A 12,977-nucleotide genomic window follows, 5' to 3' on the forward strand; every position below is an offset into this window, starting at 1 on the left:
TAGTTTTTATGCATCTCAAAGTGAGGGTAGAAACAGGAAGGCAACATTTTTGTGTGTACACACCGTTTATACATGAGTCCCCTCGTCTGCAGAGGGAGAAAGAGAGAAGGGATCAGAAAATAATGCCATCCCCTCGCTTGGCAGGTAATTACATTTCCTAGAGCCCATACGCTGTCTCCCATGAACACGTGCATGACACTGCATATATGATACTATCACTGTTTGACCAGTCAGTTATATGGAAAGTTGTGGTACACTTGTTAAAGTCTATCTATCTATCTATCTATCCATCCATCCATCCATCCATCCATCCAGCTAGCATAAGTTTATTAGTACATTTTAAAATGTTAAGATGGGAATTCAGCCTGGCGTGATTTTGAATACCATTATTTTTGCTGTGTTAGTTCTGAAACATCCTAAAAATGTTTATTTTTGCATCTATGAATCCTGAAAGCAATTCTATGTATAGCATTTTTTGGAAGTTGCAATAAAAAAGTCTGGACATTCTAATATAAAAAAAACTTTACATTTATTGAGATAAATACAATACAATAACTCATGTAACATTTAACCTATGGTAAAACAGTATGGTAAAACACTATTCCCAACCTTCACTTTTTAAATTCTTAAGATATCCTTGTGGGTAATGAAAGGTGGGAAGTGATGTAGAATATTTGGCTGACAAGAACAGGAAGGTGTTTGCAGTTGTTAAGTATTATTTGGAAATTAAGTACAAATCTTTTTTGTTGTATTCTTAATGTTTAAAACACATCTATGATTAACATATAAAGTATAATTTATATATAAATTTCTACTTTTATAGTTTACTCTAGCAGTATTGATAAAGTCTGCACAATATAATAAATCAGCCGGTTGCAAAAGCCTCTTATGCAGGAAGTAGAGAAATACACATGCGTACGAAGATTTGCTCTCAGACAGCTGCAGGATATCGGAATCTATTCAAGTCCCTGGTGTACATTGACACTCCTCACACAAGGTGCCCCAGGCATGAACTTAGCATTCTTGTGCTTACCACAGTCCTAGTGTGCTACCTGGGTTGGTGGATTTCTCTTAAAATTATTATTTTTTTTTGTTCAGCTGGGATTCTTGTTGCGCTGTTTAATTTTGATGAATGCTTTGAAAGTCATTGTTAATGACTTTAACAGTGCTCAGGAAAGCTGTAACTATAGTGTAATAGAATTGTGGGTAAGTTTATTTTTATATGTTATATGGTTTTATTTCTTTTCTGGGTTCAGTCTTTATTACAATGTTGACTTTTGATTTATGATTTAATACTGCATTTTATATATACTTTGCAATAACACATCAAAAACCTGCCTAATAATTATTTATAAAATCTGCTATTTCTTGCAGCATTGTCATTTTTTATGTATCTATTATTTTTATATCAGGTCATGTAAAGAATTCAGTTAAAGACAAACCCCTTGTTTTCCATGCTAAAGTGAAATCATCTGGCTATACAACTAAACCAAGGTAAGTTCATATGTTTGTATTGTTAACAGTATCAGCTACACAGATAGATAGGTGACTATCAAAATAATTTTAAAATGTTAATGGAAAATCATTATGTATTGTGTCAGTAAATTCAGTGCATTCTACTTTTAAATATTCCAAAAGCTCCTGTTATTATACAAACCGGATTCCAAAAAAGTTGGGACACTAAACAAATTGTGAATAAAAACTGAATGCAATGATGTGGAGATGGTAAATGTCAATATTTTATTTGTAATAGAACATAGATGACAGATCAAACGTTTAATCCGAGTAAATGTATCATTTTAAAGGAAAAATATGTTGATTCAAAATTTCACGGTGTCAACAAATCCCAAAAAAGTTGGGACAAGGCCATTTTCACCACTGTGTGGCATCTCCTCTTCTTCTTACAACACTCAACAGATGAATTCTGAATCAACATATTTTTCCCTTAAAATGATACATTTTCTCAGTTAAACTTTTGTTCCGTGATTTATGTTCTATTCTGATTAAAATATTAGAAGTTGGCACCTCCACATCATTGCATTCAGTTTTTATTCACGATTTGTATGGTGTCCCAACTTTTTTGGAATCCGGTTTGTATATGAAAACTTGCAATTATTTTAAGCTAGATATTTTATTAACTTTGTGGGTTACTGTCTGTAACTGTGACATGAAGTAACTGAAATAACACAATGTGTAACAGGAGCTGCTCTAAATTATGACTAAGAAACGTGGGATAGGGAAATTCAAACTTAGTGTAGTAGATTACTCTACAATGAAGGTAGAAAAAGAAATCCTAAAGAAATGTTTGCAACTTTAGAATTAAAAAATATTCCACCCAAAATATTTTTTAATGTTTTTACCCCATGTAGTTGTAGTGATGGACAAGAAAACATTTTAATCACGTATCTACATGGAGATTTCTGATAGAATGAGCATCTATGGAGACGAAAGCTGGAGCACAAACAATATAAAAATGTTTATGAAAAAATCTCATGCTACTTGTATCACATAATCCACACATTAAGTTATCCATTTTTATGCTCACAATGGGCAAAATGCCTGCATTTTTTGCTAAAATATTGTTAAATAAACCCAAGTTGAGGATACTGAGGAAATGCTTTCAAATGAGACAGGTCTTTTGAATTGAAGAAAGAACTCTTAACCAATGAAAGAGAGGAAGAGGCAAGATTTCAATTCCAAAGCATGATAACGTATACAAGCATGTTCAGTGCTTGTATTGCTTGGATTTTCTGGAAGTACTTTTTAACAGTATTTTAGCAATAACTGCACATGCTTTGCTCATTATGAGAGTACAACTGGGTGACTTAATGTATGGCTTGAGGGCTGAGTGCTGAGGCTTAAGGTGTGCTGATGTGAACTTTACAAACGCTAGAGGCTGCTGAGAGTTTTTGGTATTTTCTGTGGTGTGAGATTTAAATTAAAAACAATAAACTTTGCTCTTAAAAACTTGGGTTTTGGTTGCCGATAAGGAACCTTGTGGGAATTTGTAAAGCTTTTTTCCCTTTAGAAGGTTTTTTTTTGCTTTTTTTTCACCCGTACAAGCTCAAAAGTAGCTTGGGTGTTTGGAGGTGCGCTTGAAAAAGTTACTTGTACTTGTTCTTGTTACCTGTCTTTGAACTAGCATCGAGGAGGTAGGGAAGAAAGCAGCAGTAACTGATATTGGCATTTGAAAGCAAATAACCATGTCGTAACAGAGATTCTGTATTTTAAAAGAAAATAAAAGGCCATGGCTGTCTTCAAAGCAATAAAGGGGAGGCTCAGAAGTGTGCAGGTAAGCGGCCAGCATTAAGACGCAGATCAGGCACAAGGGGCTGTAGGAGCAGATAAGGTAGTAAAATTTTATTTATTTATTTATTTTAGATTGAACAGCTCTTAGTGGTCCAGAGGTTAAGTTAGGTGGGCGACTGCCTAAAGGTTCATTAATACGGGGAATACAAGCAGTGTGAGTGGAGAGGTTTTAAGTAAGGAATAAGAGGAGCGCAAAGTTAGGAGAACAGCCAGAGAAAAGTAAAGTTAACCTCATAGAAGGAGAAACAGTTGGTAGCTGAGAGGGAGAACAGTACAGGAGCTTAAGGGAACAACACAACAACAAATAGTAATTGGTAGTGAGGGGCTTGTGATCATTTGTTAAAATGTACATCATAAACCCTAAATAGATATGGAAATGTGATTCTCCCGATAACAATTTACCAAATAGCTAAAATAACAGCCGGTTCAGTTCACTAATTAATTTGTTACACACCTCCACTAACAGATGTGGCTGTTCATTTTATTTGCAGTATTCTTTGTCTGGAAAAGACCTATCATGGAACTCTGTTTTTTGGGTCCTAATGTACCTGGCCTTTACCCTTAGATCAGTTTTTAATGAGTGACCTTACTAGGAGCATGGGGTTTTCAGAAACATAACAATGAGGATCACTGATGCACAGAAGCCATTCCATCACTCCATGGTTAATCCTTGTCCTTTTTTTTCATGTATGTTCTCTTTAATATTTGCACCCATTCAAATTGTATTTTATTTTTATGTTTTGATAATTAATCATTACAAAATTTAAATTAAGTCATTACTTTGTAAAGATTTCCACCATTGGAAATATTCTGACAGGAAGTATTACTGCCTGGTTTGGGAACAGAGTACGACCGCAAGGTTCTGCAGGGATTGGTGGAGTCAGCAGAATGCTTTACTGGGTGTACACTCCTATAACTCCAGGACATCCACACCAAGTGATGTCAGACTAGGGAAAGAAATGTATCAGTGATACCAGCCTTCCCAACAATGGCCTCTTTTCTGTGCTTTGGTCAATTAAATGCTACTGCTGCCTAAAGTCCAGCTCAGAGAGACTGAGGAGCAGCATTTTTTCACAGTCATCTTGAATAAAGAAAGTGTCCAGAACCACATGATATGCCCTTTTGTTAACTCTCATACATTAAGTTATTTACTTAGTTATTATTTATTACATTTTAAAACTGTATTAATGATTTTATTGATATTTATAAAGTCATGTATTATTGTTGCTGTCCTATATTCTTCCAAAATGCACAGTCATTGGAGTTGAACAACCAAGCATTTCCCTACATATTGTATTTTATATATAATATGTATGTGTTAAATAAAATTTAATTTGATTTGTGAAATGTGTGCCCAGTTACAAAAAAACAACTTACATTTTACACAACAGCGGTGTTGTTTTAGTTCCTTTGACTGACTTACTTTTGACATTGATCTGGTCACTTGAACAGCATGTGCTCCAATTAGGAAAATTCATTTGAAAAATTATAACATATCTACAATAGATCTTATAAGCCTCCCTCAGCAAAGGCTCCGCCCAAATAATTTTAAATATTCAGATACAACAGTTGAGAGGTATGAGGGTTACTCTTTAAATCTTTCATATTTCATAATTTTTAAAATGCTTTCACGTATAGATTTTTCTAAAACTGTACAGTACACAGTTCCCTCCATCCAATGCAAAGTTAGTAGTTATTTCTTATTCATTTAGTGTCTGCAATGCAATATTTATACATAAACATTTGTAAGTTGTGATATCAGGACTACAATGGGTAGTTAAGCTGTTCCATATTTTTACATGTTTTTGTGTATGGTGTCAGATTTTCTTGATACACCCAGTTGTGCCCAGATATCTACATTGCTTTATTTCTTTAATTCTTTTAAAATACTTTTGTTGGGACTGCTATTGGCCTCAATTTGTTTTGACATAAAAATTTCTCTCCTCATAAACCATACCCTTCATTCCTCGAGATCGAGATAATTGCATTCTGAGCATTTACTGAAAACTGTTACAGCTTTCTTCAGATAGGAATACAGAAATTTCATGCAGCAGTTCATAAAGTAATTAAAAATAACATTTATAGTTTTTATATTATAAGTCTGCCTTCCCTAAAACCTACTCATTTTTTTAGTTATTTTACTACTAATAAAAATACTGTAGACTTTACTCTAGGGATATCTAGGTGCTGCCTATTTTAATGTTTTTTATAATCCATCCATCCATCTATTATCCAACTCGCTATATTTGAACACAGGGTCACAGTGGTCTGCTGGAGCCAAACATATTCAGATAAGTTTTTTTTTATAAATAACTCCTACTTTTGATCTGTGGGGTGTAGTTGGTGTTTCATCTTAAGATGTCATAAAAACATAAAGTTTGATTATTTTTACCTTTTATGACACAATCTGTTGAATATGAAAGCCACTAAACATTATGCACTTGAAGTGCTCAGTTGGCATTCTTTTCATAAGATGTAATGTGTAATTCAATAGCTGAACTCTGTTCTTTTATAGCGTAAGTCTATAACTTGGAACTGACAGCAACAATGGCATAAAATAAATTAATGAACAAAAGATTTTTCTCCAGTTATAAACAAGGTTTTTAATTTATTTAGAAAAAGTACTAAATGTAGCTATCAAATGCAAGAGTTGTCTAAAATTATGTTGCAGCAATATATACATAAATGTGATACTCTTACTTGTAAGTTTAAAGCAACAGACACAAATCATAAAAATAATACATTGCCCTTCCCAGATTAAGTTTAAGATTTGTTCATTCAACTTGAAATTATCATTATGTCACACAAGGTCATAGAGCAAGAATAATAACAGATTTAACAATGAACACATAACTTCGGAAGTTTAAGTAACTTGATGCTCATCTCCACCTTCATCCACCTCTGTCATTCTAATAGCTTTAAAATTTCACATGTGAAAAATTTGCTTTATAAATGATATGATTTTTTTCCTGTTGGATTCTGCCCTTGGATCATTGAAGACACTGCCACAGTTTGTTAGTAAAAACTCAAGTCTGTGTATACTGGTGGTTTAAAAAAAGTGCTGTAACTCAGTCATGCATGGAGATCTGAAGGATCCAGAAGAAGCCCTGGAAAGCATCCCGCAGAACTTCCAAAGGGTGTTCCTGGCCTCCAGAGCAGTTCTAGGAATTGAAATGGAAGAAACCATGGAATGAGTTTTAAATGCTGACCCATTTAATGGTTTACTGAGTTTAGAGTCGGTGCATGAGTTGGGCTCAAAGAAGAAATGGAGGTGTTGTGTCCAAAGCTTGTGATGAGAGAGAAGGAGAAAGTTGTGGATTTCAAAGGAGAGCTGTTTTGGTTTGTATGGCATTACATTTTGGATTGTAGGCAAGTGAAAAGCTACCTCACCCTGAGTAGATTGGGGCGAAGCTGTATTGGAGTGAAGTGTTGAAAAGCAACAGGTTTTATTTTCTCTCTTTTGTTTCACTTCTTTGTTTTTTCCCCAAATGTTTGTCCCTGTATTGTGTTTTCTCCTTCTTATAAAAAGTTAATCAATTTGACAAAAAGAGCTTAGGTTTTACACCATGGTAGCACAAAGAGGCACTCCTTCACAATACATACAGCAAGTGGATCATATACATAGCCTTGATTTTCCAAGGTTGGACAGAATCTCTGGTACTTCTGAGGTGGATCCTTAATGAGATGCTTTCAGTCCTCCACGAAAAGAGAGAGACAGCAACATGTCTTCTGGCCCCTGGAGTTACTTGTCTTCTCCACTGTTGCTTTCCCTGTGCTCCCAACTCAGTCTTCTTCAGGAAGCAGAATGAACTGTGACCTTCTACAGTATATGGATGCAGCATATTTGTGTGCATGTATTGATAAAAACGGGGAGAAATTAGCAACCCTCATTTCTTTTTTTATAATAGGATGAGCATGTTTTCACCCAAGACTAATATGCCCAAACAGGTTGATTCATCGCTGAAAGAACATCACACTAGGTGAGTATGTTAATTCATATTTACTCCATTTTAAAAACCAGTGACCTTAAGCCAAATTAATGACAGACACTTATGTTATTTAAAGAGTAAGGACTGGTATTTTTTTAGAATTCTGTTTTGTGCTTTAATGTGAAGATACTGTAATATGATCCCAAATGTGAAAGAAAAGAAAGCATTTAGAGACTTAAGCATTTGCATGTACACCCATTTTTTTAAACTGTTTATCCAGGGCAGGATCATGGTGCAGCTGGAGCCTATTCCAGGAATCCTTTGAAACAAAGCAGGAACAATACCTGGGCAGGGTGCCAACCCATTGTAGGGTGAATACACACACATGCACACGCAGGCTAGGGCCAATTTTGCAATTCCAATTCAGCTAACCTGCATTTCTGTGGAGTGTGAGAGGAAACTGGAGCACCAGAGTAAACCACCCTCACACAGGGAGAACTTGCAAACTCTATGCACAGAGCAACCGGGGTGCAAACTCTAGTCTCTTTATTACAAGGCAGCAGTACCCGATAAAAAAAAGAGTAATCAATTTTTCCTTTCATTTGACTTTATTATTGTAAAAATTTTGATTGTAGGCTTTAAGTTATTACAAGGAATGTGTACCACAACTTTCAAAAAATGTAACTGCCTAGCCGGTAATCTTCATGTCAACCAATTTTCATGCCTATGCACTGTACAAAGACTTATTAGGAACAGATTTAGGCATATTTTAGCGATATCTTTTAGAGTTTCAACAAGCAAAGATTTATCTGATAAAAGTAAGTTATGCACAATCACAAATTACTTTAAGATCGTGAAAATTGTTTCACTGTGTTGTAAGGAAAGTGTGACTTAGTCTATATAAGTATACAAGTACAAGCCATCCCATTCCTTTAAAAGAAATTGCTGATGTCCACCTCATGATGAGCAAATGTTTTAGTCTGAGAATGTTACACAATTTATTTTTAAAGCTGCAGTCTTTTTGATATATGCTAGTTTCTGAGTATATCCAGCGGTATGATGTTAATGAATTGTTGATGTTTGTTTTAAGATACAGGACTCATTAACTTTAATGCTGTTTTTTTCTTTGAATTGGCAACAGTTTAATTGCCAAAGAATACCCAGTGGACTGCCCTGTTCCAAATGCTTTTCAAAAGCAAGTAAATGTAGCAGACAGACCAACTCCTATTTTCTCACTCCAGTACTCAGGTAAATGTTAGTGAAATAAAATTATGTTACTGTTTAAATAGATTTGGAAGGCATGTTTGATGTCACTGATTTTGACAAACAATGAATGGGCTTAATGAAAAGATCATTTGTACTTGACAAGATAAAACTGAGCAAAAGGTTACATTCTACTTTGTTCACATATCTGAATTTTGTGCAAACACCATTAATAGAATATACAGTAAAGGCAGTGATCTTAGTTGATCAATTGTAATTTCTAATTTGAATTGATAGCTCCTTTTTAAACTGTACTAAATAAGCTATGAAATACATTTTAGTTGATTTGCACAGTTTCTTGGCTTTCCTCTCTACCGCTAAGCAGTGAAATCCTACATTCTGACATTGCATTTTAAAGTGAGTCTGTGATTATTTTTGGGCTATAATTTTGTGACATATAACAACATGTCTATGACGTCTCTGTCTGTCCCTGATGGTGAGCTCTGAATATGACCTCTGTTTCTCTTTGCCAGTGCAGTTTGTCTGTATATGCTGTTGTTATTTTAACACTATTCCCCTTGACACATGAAATGATTTGGTAGTTTTTATGCAGTTCAGGCACCGAGTAACAGGCCACCTTGGAACTCTTGTTACCTCAGGTTGCTTTGTAAAGTGACTTATCATAGTGCTAAATTGTCAGACATCTTTTATAACTGACACATAACTTGCAATACACTTAATACAACTCACCTTTGCAGCTTCATTTGTAACTCAGATTTAGTAACTTCAAAGTTAACTCATTTTTATGTAGAGTTTCGATTACGTTATCTATCTGTGTGTCTGTCTGTCTGTCCGTCCGTCCGTCCGTCAGTTTTTATTCTAAATATACTTGTATAGATCTGAATATATATATATATATATATATATATATATATATATATATATATAACTGTGGACACTTTTTCTATAGTGTCATTTCTTGTGACTGAAGACAGAGAGATATAATTAAAGTTAGTAAAAATCTTTTATTGATACACCGCAGGCAAAGGTAAAATGACAGAGAAGCACAGTCCTAGGACACCAGCCCTTCGTCTGCCCCGTGGGGTCGGTGTCCCAAATTTTTATAGGGCTTTTGTCTTATGACTTTAGTTACACAAGTATTTCAAAATATTAGCCTGAAGCAGCACTAACAGAAATCTACAGGTGGAATACATCTGTTAGTTTTCTTAGTTTGGGGCTCGATGAGTCCACACTTGTGGTTTTTTGTGTAGTAACCTTAAAACAAGAAGTAGCACTTAGCATGCATACTTTGGGCAAGGTTTACATGACCCTTTGTCACGTTCGCCATGGGCAAGCAGGGTCTGAATGGCTCTTGTCACGTACACCAGATTGATCAAGCTGTTTTGTATTTTTCCACAATATATACTGTATATATATTGTGGCGAGCAGCTGGGGGCAGTCCCCAGTCAGAACGCCTGGAAGGACCGGAAGAGGGACTACACCTCCTCCTTACCACGAGGGGGTAGCCGCCCTGGTTGGTATGGGGACCACGGGAACAGAGTATGTAAGTGTTACTGACCTCAGGCCTAGGGAAACCTGGGCCAGGTACAAGCCACTGTTACTACAGGGTGTAGCCACAGCGATATGGTGTAAAGCATAAAAGAAACAGACAGCAGTCCAGAGTCTCAAACCATACTTCTCTGCTCTCTTTATTCTCCTTTTCCCAGAAATATATATATATATATATATATATATATATATATATATATATATATATATATATATATATATATATATATATATATATATATATATATATATATATATATATATATACACACACACACACACTTCAATTTCTGCATAGATCAACATGGCAATCAGTGAAAACAATGGTGCAAGCCAATTTCCTCTGCATAACAAATAGTGTAAACACATTTACTTTGAGTCCTTGATTAGAAACCAATTTTCCAAGGAAGCAGACAGTTCTGTATCCCCACATTGTATGTAGATGAGATACTAAATCAAAGCAGTCTGATTATTCAAAGCAGGTGACTCTTCAGCAAGACAGGTAAATATTTATGTCCTGTAGATAGCCAAGCAATAACCTGTACCAGAATTTTCCAGAAATTCTGCCTTTTCTTTAAAAAACTGGTTTATAACCCATTACACTAAGCAACACATTGAAATGTTATTTTCTTTATAATACTGAGTTCTAGCCCATTACAGAAGCTCAACCCTATAGGGGCCCGTGGTCTCTCCCAGGTGGTGCCCAAATGCCTGAAAAGCCCTGGACGTCAGCACTTCCACCACACCCGGTGGTGCTGGAGGAAGGATTACCAGGGACGCCTGGAGTGCTTCCGGGTGCTCAGCCGGCACCTTCTGCCGCACCAGGAAGTGCTGGTGGAAGTTCATTGGGAGGCACCTGGAGCACGTCTGGGTGAACATAAAAGGGGCCGCCTCCCTCCATTCAATAGCTGGAGTTGGGTGGAAAAGGATGAAGCCTGGAGGAGAGGAGTGGAGACGGTCAGGAAGAGAGAAAGGCATTGTGATAGAGGCCTGGTGATTGGTGCAGGGGCACTCGGTTGTGTGCAGGACATTTGTAAATAGGAGTTATGTATAATAAACGTGCGTTTGGGTGTAAACCATTGGTGTCTGTCTGCCTGTCTGTGTCCGTGCTGTTTCTCACTATATATATATATATATATACTCACCTAAAGGATTATTGGGAACACCATACTAGTATGGTGTTTGACCCCCTTTCGCCTTCAGAACTGCCTTAATTGTTAATTAAACATCCCCCACACCATTACACCACCACCACCAGCCTGCACAGTGGTAACAAGGCATGATGGATCCATGTTCTTATTCTGTTTACGCCAAATTCTGACTCTACCATTTGAATGTCTCAACAGAAATCGAGACTCATCAGACCAGGCAACATTTTTCCAGTCTTCAACTGTCCAATTTTGGTGAGCTCGTGCAAATTGTAGCCTCTTTTTCCTATTTGTAGTGGAGATGAGTGGTACCCGGTGGGGTCTTCTGCTGTTGTAGCCCATCCGCCTCAAGGTTGTGCGTGTTGTGGCTTCACAAATGCTTTGCTGCATACCTCGGTTGTAACGAGTGGTTATTTCAGTCAAAGTTGCTCTTCTACCAGCTTGAATCAGTCGGCCCATTCTCCTCTGACCTCTAGCATCAACAAGGCATTTTCACCCACAGGACTGCCGCATACTGGATGTTTTTCCCTTTTCACACCATTCTTTGTAAACCCTAGAAATGGTTGTGCGTGAAAATCCCAGTAACTGAGCAGATTGTGAAATACTCAGACCGGCCCGTCTGGCACCAACAACCATGCCACGCTCAAAATTGCTTAAATCACCTTTCTTTCCCTTTCTGACATTCAGTTTGGAGTTCAGGAGATTGTCTTGACCAGGACCACACCCCTAAATGCATTGAAGCAACTGCCATGTGATTGGTTGATTAGATAATTGCATTAATGAGAAATTGAACAGGTGTTCCTAATAATCCTTTAGGTGAGTGTATATACAGTATATATATATATATATATATATATATATATATATATATATATATATATATATATATATATATATACAGTGGGATGCAAAAGTTTGGGCAACCTTGTTAATAGTCATTATTTTCCTGTATAAATCGTTGGTTGTTACGATAAAAAAATGTCAATTAAATATATCATATAGGAGACACACACAGTGATATTTGAGAAGTGAAATGAAGTTTATTGGATTTACAGAAAGTGTGCAATAATTGTTCAAACAAAATCAGGCAGGTGCATAAATTTAAGCACCACAAAAAAGAAATGAAATCAATATTTAATAGATCCACCTTTTGCAGAAATTACAACCTCTAAACGCTTCCTGTAGGTTCCAATGAGAGTCTGGATTGTGGTTGAAGGTATTTTGGACCATTCCTCTTTACAAAACATCTCTAGTTCATTCAGGTTTGATGGCTTCCGAGCATGGACAGCTCTCTTTAACTCACACCACAGATTTTCAATTATATTCAGGTCTGGGGACTGAGATGGCCATTCCAGAACGTTGTACTTGTTCCTCTGCATGAATGCCTTAGTGGATTTTGAGCAGTGTTTCGGGTCGTTGTCTTGTTGAAAGATCCAGCCACCAGCTTCAGCTTTTTATACATAACTCAGCTTCAGCTTTGTCACTGATTCCTGGACATTGGTCTCCAGAATCTGCTGATACTGAGTGGAATCCATGCGTCCCTCAACTTTGACAAGATTCCCAGTCCCTGCACTGGCCACACAGCCCCACAGCATGATGGAACCACCACCATATTTTACTGTAGGTAGCAGGTGTTTTTCTTGGAATGCTGTGTTCTTTTTCCTCCATGCATAACGCCCCTTGTTATGCCCAAATAACTCAATTTTAGTTTCATCAGTCCACAGCACCTTATTCCAAAATGAAGCTGGCTTGTCCAAATGTGCTTGAGCATACCTCAAGCGGCTCTGTTTGTGTTGTGGGCGGAGAAAAGGATTCCTCT

The 12,977-nt window shown here is 36.5% G+C and overlaps 1 protein-coding gene across 4 annotated transcripts in view; it reads left to right on the forward strand.

Annotated features, from left to right (window-relative positions):
- The window catches only part of wdr27 (WD repeat domain 27), a 332,022-nt gene that overhangs the window by 69,178 nt on the left and 249,867 nt on the right, over nt 1-12,977 (forward strand). For all 4 annotated transcript variants that reach the window (XM_039738896.1, XM_039738897.1, XM_039738898.1 and 1 more), the window contains exons 14-16: nt 1,413-1,494; nt 7,218-7,289; nt 8,380-8,486. In XM_039738896.1, coding sequence (XP_039594830.1) covers nt 1,413-1,494; nt 7,218-7,289; nt 8,380-8,486 — 261 coding nt within the window. The remainder of the gene's footprint in view (nt 1-1,412; nt 1,495-7,217; nt 7,290-8,379; nt 8,487-12,977) is intronic.

The sequence above is a fragment of the Polypterus senegalus genome, chromosome 16 (genome assembly GCF_016835505.1).
Source record: "Polypterus senegalus isolate Bchr_013 chromosome 16, ASM1683550v1, whole genome shotgun sequence".
Lineage (NCBI taxonomy): Eukaryota > Metazoa > Chordata > Cladistia > Polypteriformes > Polypteridae > Polypterus > Polypterus senegalus.